Here is an 8,893-nt window from a genome sequence, read left to right on the forward strand (position 1 = left end):
CTGCAGCTAAGCCCCCGAGTGGGAGGTTTGCTCTCCACTTGGTAGGTTTTTTAGAAACTTAGGCGAGCACTGGGCTGCAGCTAAGCCCCCGAGTGGGAGGTTTGCTCTCCACTCGGTAGGTTTTTTAGAAACTTAGGCGAGAACTGGGTTGCAGCTAAGCCCCCAAGTGGGAGGTTTGCTCTCCACTCGGTAGGTTTTTCGTGGCACGGCCTTGGAGGAGAAGGTAGCAGTCGACCCGCGCTTCCTCCTCCTTGCGGAACGCACGTTGTGTTTGTGACATAGCTCGGAAGGAGGAAGCAGGGGTCGACCTGCGCCTCGTCCTCCTTGCGAAGCGTACGATGTCTTTTATTCTTAGGCGAACACTAGGTTGCAGCTAAGCCTCCGAGTGGAAGGCTGGCTTACCACTCGGTAGGATTTTCAAAAACTTAGGCGAGCACTGGGCTGCAGCTAAGCCTCCGAGTGGAAGGCTGGCTTACCACTCGGTAGGATTTTCAAAAACTTAGGCGAGCACTGGGCCGCAGCTAAGCCCCCGAGTGGAAGGCTGGCTTACCACTCAGTAGGATTTTGTTTACTTAGGCGAGTACTTGGACTGCAGGTAAGCCTCCGAGTGGAAGGCTGGCTTACCACTCGGTAGGATTTTGTTTAACTTAGGCGAAACGGATTCGCAGCTAAGCCTTCGAGTGGAAGGCTGGCTTACCACTCGATAGGATTTTTTACAAGCTTAGGCGAAACGGGTTCGCAGCTAAGCCACCCACTGGGGGACAGATTTATGAGAACAAAAGCAATAACAATTACTGAGAAAATTATGAAACTCTTGTCTTTGATGAATACACTACAAGGGTACTTTTATTACAACTCATCCGGGTGAAAAACTTAAGTATAAAAAGGGCGGAGCAGGTCCGCATTCCATGCTCTGGGCTCGTCAATCTGGTGCTCGACATTATAAAGGCGGTATGCCCCATTATGGAGAACCTTGGTGATGACGAAGGGACCTTCCCAAGTAGGAGCAAGCTTGTGTGGTTTCTGCTGATCCACTCGGAGAACTAAATCTCCCTCCTGGAAAGCTCAACTCTTCACATTTCTGGCATGGAAGCGATGCAAGTCCTGCTGGTAAATGGTCGATCGGATCAAGGCCATCTCTCTTTCTTCTTCTAGAAGGTCGACCGCGTCCTGTCGAGCTTGCTCTGCTTCAGCTTCGGTGTAGAGTTCGACTCGGGGTGCGTTGTGAAGCAGGTCACTCGGCAAGACTGCTTCAGCTCCGTAGACCAAGAAGAACGGAGTCCTCCCAGTCGACCGGTTTGGCGTGGTCCTTAATCCCCAAAGCACCAACGGAAGTTCGTAGACCCATGCGCCAGCTGCGTGCTTGAGGTCGCGCATCAGTCGGGGTTTCAACCCTTTGAGAATTAAGCCATTTGCTCGTTCTGCTTGTCCATTCGACTGAGGGTGGGCGACTGAAGCATAGTCGACTCGTGTACCCTGAGATGCGCAGAAGGTTCTGAATTCTTCGGAGTCGAAGTTTGACCCATTGTCTGTGATGATACTGTGGGGAACTCCATATTTGAATACCAACTCCCTGATGAAGCTGACGGCGGTGCCGGCATCCAGATTCTTGATGGGTTTAGCCTCAATCCACTTAGTGAACTTGTCGACTGCTACCAATACATGGGTGTAGCCCTTTCTGCCTGTTCTCAGTGGTCCAACCATATCCAACCCCCATACAGCGAAAGGCCAGACGAGTGGAATGGTCTTCAAGGCTGAGGCGGGTTTGTGCGACATATTGGAGTAGAATGGACATCCTTCACACTTGTCGACTATCTCTTTCGCCATCTCATTTGCTCTGGACCAGTAAAAACCCGCTCGGTATGCTTTAGCCATGATGGTCCGAGAGGACGCATGATGGCCACAGGTCCCCGAGTGGATGTCGTTGAGAATCATTCGACCTTCTTCCGATGTTATGCATTTCTGGCTGACTCCAGTCGCACTTTCTCTGTACAACTGTCCCCTCATGACGGTGAAGGCTTTGGATCGGCGGACGATCTCTCGAGCTTCTTCTTCATTCTCGGGGAGCTCTTTTCTCAGAATATAGGCGATATAGGGCACTGTCCAGTCGGGAGTGATGACCAGAACTTCCATGATTAAGTCGACCACAGCTGGGACCTCGACTTCAGTCGGATCTGTGGCGCTTTTTGGCTGCGGGGCTTCCTCAGTGAAAGGATCTTCTTGAACCGACGGCGTGTGAACATGCTCCAAAAACACGCCACTCGGAATGGCTTCCCTCTTGGAACCTATCTTGGCCAAGTCATCGGTTGCTTGATTTTTCAGTCGGGGAACGTGATGGAGCTCTAATCCCTTAAATTTCTTCTCCAGCTTTATGACTGCATTGCAGTAACCAGTCATGGCTGGGCTTCTGACGTCCCACTCCTTCATCACTTGGTTGACCACTAAGTCCGAGTCACCGTAGACCATGAGGCGACGGACGCCGAGTGAAATGGCCATACGCAATCCGTACAAGAGTGCTTCGTATTCTGCTTCATTGTTGGAGGAATCAAAGTGAATCTGGAGTACATGTCTGAGCTTATCTCCTCGGGGGGAAACCAAGACCACTCCGGCACTGGAACCATTCAGCATTTTGGAGCCATCGAAGAACATATTCCAGTGCTCCGAATGAACTTGGGTCGGTAACTGCTGTTCAGTCCACTCGGCGAGGAAATTTGTTATTGCTTGGGACTTGATAGCTTTCTTTGCCTCAAATCTGATATCCAGGGGAAGAAGTTCAATCGCCCATTTTGCCACTCGACCGGTTGCGTCTCTGTTGTGCAGAATCTCTGATAAGGGGGCGTCGGTGACGATTGTGATGATATGATCAGAGAAGTAGTGAGCAACTTTCTTCGTGGTCATATAAATCCCATATACAAGCTTCTGATAGTGAGGGTATCGTTACTTGGATGGGGCCAGGACTTCGGAAATGTAATATACTGGGCGCTGAACTTTGAAGGCTTTCCCTTCTTCTTCCCGCTCGACCGTAAGGACAGTACTGACGACTTGTCCTGTGGCTGCAATGTAAAGCAGCAAAGGCTCTTTGCTGATTGGAGCAGCAAGCACCGGCTGGGTGGAAAGCAGGGTTTTTAACTCTGCAAACGCTGTGTCAGCTTCAGGAGTCCACTCGAACTTGTCTGACTTCTTCATCAGTCTGTAAAGAGGCAATGCCTTCTCACCGAGACGAGAGATGAATCGACTTAAAGCGGCCAAGCAACTAGTAAGCTTCTGAACATCGTGCAGATGCACAGGTCATTTCATTCGGAGTATTGTGCCTACTTTCTCTGGGTATGCATCGATTCCCCATTCGGAAACGAGAAAACCGAGTAATTTTTCCACCAGGAACTCCGAATGTGCACTTGGATGGGTTAAGCTTGATATCGTACCTCCTGAGGTTGGCAAATGTTTCAGCGAGGTCAGTCAACAGGTCGGAACCTTTCCGTGACTTGACCACAATGTCATCCATGTACGCTTCCACATTCCGACTGATTTGAGTGAGCAAACACTTCTGAATCATCCTCATGAACGTGGCTCCGGCATTCTTGAGGCCGAATGGCATGGTGACATAATAGAAGCACCCGAATGGGGTGATGAAAGCCGTTTTGATCGCATCGGGCCCAAACAGACGGATCTGATGGTACCCGGAATAAGCGTCCAAGAAAGACAGTCGCTCACATTCCGCAGTCGAGTCGACTATTTGGTCGATGCGGGGAAGAGGAAAATGATCTTTCGGGCAGGCCCGATTGATATGCTTAAAATCGATGCACATGCGAAGCGAATTGTCCTTTTTGGGGACCACGACATTGGCGAGCCACTCGGAGTGGTAAATCTCTCGGATAAACTCTGCTGCTAGGAGTCGAGCCACTTCCTCGCCAATGGCCTTCCTTTTCTGGACGGCGGACCGTCGCAGATGTTCCTTCACAGGTTTTGCCTTTGAATCGACTCATAGATGATGCTCAGCCAGTCCCCTGGGTACACCCGGCATGTCAGAAGGTTTCCATGCAAAGATGTGCGCTTCTTCCTATTTTGGGTCGAGTGTTGTGGAGATATGAGTCGGGGCAGCATTAGGGTCGGTCGGGTGGATGTGAACGGGTTTTGTCTCATCGGACGACTGGAACGCTGATTCCGTAGCAGGCTTTTTGGCTTGCAAAAAATCACTCGGGTCTGCATTCCTTTGGTGTTCCTGCCACTCTTCTGCTACCATCTGAGCATCGGTGATCTTTGAGCCTTTCTGGAAGCACTCTTCTGCCTTCTTGCGATTACCAGTGACAGTAATCACGCCTTTAGGGCCAGGCATCTTTAGTTTGAGGTACACGTAACATGGTCGAGCCATAAAACGCGCATAAGCTGGCCTGCCCAAAATTGCATGATAGGCACTCTGGAAATCCACAACCTCAAATGTCAGCTTCTCCTTGCGGAAATTCTTTGAATCACCAAAAACTACATCAAGGGCAATCTGGCCGAGTGATGTGGCCTTCTTGCCAGGGATGACTCCATAAAAACTCATGTTGCTTGTGCTCAGTCTGGACATCGGAATGCCCATCCTTTCAGCGTCTCAACATACAGTATATTCAAACTGCTGCCGCCATCCATCAACACTTTGGTCAGTCGAGTGCCCTCAACGACTGGGTCGACCACCAACGCTTGCCTCCCAGGGGTGGCTATGTGCGTGGGGTGATCAGATTGGTCGAACATAATGGCAGTCTGAGACCACTTCAGGTAATTGGGTGTTGACGGAGCAGCCATATTCACCTTCCGGTTTATAACTTTTAGTCGGTTTTTGCTCTCAACATCGGCAAAAATCATCAAGGTGGAATTGACCTGCGGATATTCCTCGTCACTATCCTCCTTGTCCTCAACCTTGTCTGACTCTTTTTCTTTGTCCTTGGGCTGCTTCCCTTGAAACTGCTGTATCAGGAGTCGACACTGTCGAGTGGTATGCTTCGGGTAAATAAAATTACCCTCTTCGTCTTTCTTGGTGTGGATGTGACATGGTAAATCCAACACGTCATTTCCTTATTTATATTTTACTTTCTTGGGGTTCCAAGGCCCCTTGGGTTTCCCTTTGAACTTTCCTTGGTTCAGGGCCAAGGCTTCTCCAGGTGCGGCTGGCTCAGCTTTACGCTTTTGCTTCCGACTGGAATTTCCGCCTCCGGTGTCCTGGGCGACTGACTTGTGCTTGCCGCTCCGGAGCCGATCCTCTTCCTCACCATTGGCATATTTGGTGGCTATCTCCATCATTCGACTCAGAGACATGTCTCCGGTTCGGCCGAATTTCAGGCTTAGCTCTCTGTACTTTACGCCCTCCTTGAAGGCGCAAACTGTCTGGTGATCAGATACATTTTCTACTGTGTGATGCAGTGTGATCCATTTCTGGATGTAATCCCTTAGAGTCTCATTCGACTTCTGTACACAAGATTGCAGCTCTGTCAGTCCCGCCGGCCGCTTGCACGTTCCTTTGAACGTCCTGACAAACACTTGGGAGAGGTCCTCCCACGTGTAGATGCTGTTAGGTGTCAACTGATTTAGCCATGCCCTGGCTGACCCTTCCAACATGAGAGGCAGATGTTTCATGGCCACCTCGTCATTTCCGCCGCCGATCTGAACAGCCACTCGGTAGTCCTCAAGCCAAGTATCAGGCTTGGACTCACCGTTGAACTTGCTGACTCCAGTCGCCAACCTGAAGTTGGGAGGAATCACCGCGGCTCTGATGGCTCTGCTGAAACACTCTGGTCCGGAGACGTGCACTCGGCTGTTGGTGGGTACATCTCTGTCATTACCCTCTCTGTGGGCTCTGTTCCGGTCGACCAGACCTTGAACGATGATGGATCTCGCATCAAAGTCTGGTTCCTGGGGTCGACCGGAATTCTTCGCCCGCCACTGTGCTGGCGTCTGTCATCCTGTTGTCGAGGCATATATGATCCACCCCTAGGGGGAGGAGTGGGCACTCGACGTCGATCATTGCGATCGAATCGGTGATCATACTGCTCATAGTTCCTGTACTGATCGTGCCGGTCGCCATGCCCTTCATGCCTCGGGGGTGATCTGGGGCTATGAGCCGACTGGACCGTATTCGCCGCCACGGATCTGCTATAAATCCTGTTCCGCGACTGCGACACAGTCAAATTCTGATCTCCTGCTGCCCGGAGCAAATCCTTGATCTGCAACAAGCCTCTGCCAGCCTCTGACTCGGAAGGCTGAATCGACTCCGCTATACGGGTTGCTGCTGCCAAATTCTGGATCGGAATGCGGTATACCTGAGTCGGAGGTTTAAAGAGTTGGTGTCGACTGGAGTTTGGAATCCGTTGCCGCACGCGCTCGTCGAGTGCCCGCTGAAAGTTCTCCAGTCGAGTGTGCTCAGCCAGGTTGGCCAAGCGCGCGTCCTCTAAGGCGCGAGCCTCAGGGGTTTCACCAACGATCGGAGTATGAAGCGCATCCATGTTCCGGCGGCGAAGCTCTTCCCTCTGCTGCGAGTCGAGGGGCTCGGGCCGGTACTCCTCATGGTCGTGCGACGGATCGCCTCCGCCGTTGCCTCCTTCGGTGCCAGGAAAGCCGGGGGGAACGTGCGGCCCATTGACCATCAGGACCTCCGCCGCCGGATCACTGCTGTCGCATTCGGATGCAGTCTCTGCGGAGCCAGTCGACAGGTCGAACAGGCCGTAAAGAGATTCGTCGGGCTCGATTGCCGCGACTTGGGCAATGGTCGATTGGCGAGCCACTGCGTGCCTCACCCACCGCTGAAGCCTCGACCGACCAGAGCGCTTGCGCCGGCGGGAAGCTGGGAGGGAGGATGACACGAAAACCGGCCGATACTGAGTCGACGGTTGCCACAGAAGGACGCCGCGGACGCATGCTCGAAAGTGCGTAGCTCCGCGGACTGGGAGCGCATCCACGTCGAGCGGAGCCTCCTGCAGCCAGGCAGAGTCGTCGGCGACGAATGTGAGCGCGCCGAGATGGATCTCGCGACCCTCAACCAAAACTCCACCTGAAACCATGATGATGGGAATTGAAAAGATTGCAACTTCTCCAACAAGTCGCTAAGACACCCGCCCCACGGTGGGCGCCAATTGTCGTGGTTCTAAGTCTAACAGTAGAATAGGGGGTAGGTATGGAGAGGCAAGATCCTAGCTATGGAGAAGTTGCGCACGCAAGTGTTTTACGAGTTCAGGCCCTTCTCGGAGGAAGTAACAACCCTATGTCTCGAAGCCCGGAGGCGGTCGATAGGATTATATGTGTGAGAGTTACAGGGGTGCGAACCCTTCTACCAGTGAAGGGGGTGGCTTATATAGAGGACGCCAAGACCCCAGCCAGCCCACGTAGCAGAGGGTTAAAGTACATTAAGGTCTCGCGTTACTGGTAACGCCTTACATAAAGTGTCATCATGACTATTAAGACTACTTGATTACAGACCGTTTGGGTACAGAGTAGATCTTGAACTCCTGGTGGTCGAGTGAGTCTTCATGGTCGAGTGTCTTCAGGTTCGTCGAGTGTCTTCTAGTCCATCGAGTGGAGTTCCTCTTGGTCGACTGAAAGACGACTTCTCCCAAAGGATGTCCTTAGGGAGGGTACCTTGGTCAGGTTCAATGACTCTACCCTAGGTACGTGACTTCATCATCGAGTACCTGCAGCATGGGGTCGAGTTCGTCAACCTCGCCGTGGCCGCGGCAAGAACTTGGAAGATCTCGCCGCCGCAGGAAGCCCTCCATCCCCGGAACGCCACGGACCGGCTCGTCGAGGTCGGCGCCTACAGGGACGGGAACCTCGCCGAGCTCCACGAGCCCGGGCACGGAGAGGTAGGCCAATATGCTGCACGCGCTCTCCGTGCGGAAAGCGAGCGCCGGCACGCCGAGCTCCTCCGCGATATCGATGGCGAACGGCAGCAAGCCATCGACCACGACGCACGACACCGGCGGGAACCCGCCATCAGCGTGGCTTCCAGCGGAGAGCGCCGGGGCGAGCAGGGCGCGGTACGCGGCGCTGGCGCTCGGCCTCAGGGACCTGCCGATCTCGCTGAGGTGGGCGACCGAGCGCGGGTGGTCGTCGGGGAGGCCGTCCGGCACGGACGCGAAGCGGAGGCGTGGCGAAGCGGCACGGTCGACCCGGCGGAGGTTGTGCTCCGTGTGCAGGAAGGTGACGTGCACGCCGGCGCCGAGGAGGCCCGCGGCGAAGGGGAGCATGGAGTTGATGTGGCCCTGCAGCGGCCAGGGGAACACCAGCACGTGCACCGGCGCCATGTCCGCTGGCCTGTCCTCCATCGCCTGGTACTGGTTCTTCTTACCGCTGCGCGTCAAGTGCGTTCTGCCAAATACAACTCAGCGAGCGCCGGCGGTTTTAACTTTTAAAATGCAGCGTGGTTTGAATTGCATCGATTGACAAAGTATTTAACCGGTCAGCTGTTGCTGCGCCTGCGCTTTTGTATTTCTTTTTTTGCAAGTGGGAGCATCGCGTTCCAGTTTCTGCTCTGCTTTACTTGCTGAAGGGCGAGCACGACCGGCTCATCATTTTTCTTTTCCTTCGAATCCGCTGAAAGAGGCCGGAGCCCGGCTAAGAATTATATACGGAATATACTGATCAATTGACGGAATTAACAAAATTGAAATTGGAGAAACTATTACAGTACATATACAACACGTTTTGCTAGCTTTGCTGAGTTCATGGGCAACAAGATTTGTTTCTCTAAAACAGTGCTCAAAACTAGTCACCCAAAATTGGCATGCAATATGGTAGCCAGGAGTCATCAAAGATGACAGCAGCACTCCGAAGTACATACACTAATAATTGGTTAATTTTAAATTTGACCATCATGCCCTTCAAGCAGCTCACTACTTAGTGCTGTGTGTTCTCTTCTAATGTTTTT

General features: G+C 52.8%; 1 protein-coding gene across 1 annotated transcript in view; it reads right to left on the reverse strand.

Moving 5' to 3' along the window:
- The window catches only part of LOC123039334 (myricetin 3-O-rhamnoside 1,2-glucosyltransferase UGT709G2-like), a 15,290-nt gene extending 6,403 nt beyond the window's left edge, over window positions 1-8,887 (reverse strand). Inside the window, exon 1 of the mRNA XM_044462542.1 lies at window positions 7,644-8,887. Within this exon, the coding sequence (XP_044318477.1) occupies window positions 7,644-8,291 (648 nt within the window). The 5' untranslated portion in view covers window positions 8,292-8,887. The remainder of the gene's footprint in view (window positions 1-7,643) is intronic.
- Between the last annotated feature and the right edge of the window lie 6 nt (window positions 8,888-8,893).

Source organism: Triticum aestivum, chromosome 2B (genome assembly GCF_018294505.1).
Source record: "Triticum aestivum cultivar Chinese Spring chromosome 2B, IWGSC CS RefSeq v2.1, whole genome shotgun sequence".
Lineage (NCBI taxonomy): Eukaryota > Viridiplantae > Streptophyta > Magnoliopsida > Poales > Poaceae > Triticum > Triticum aestivum.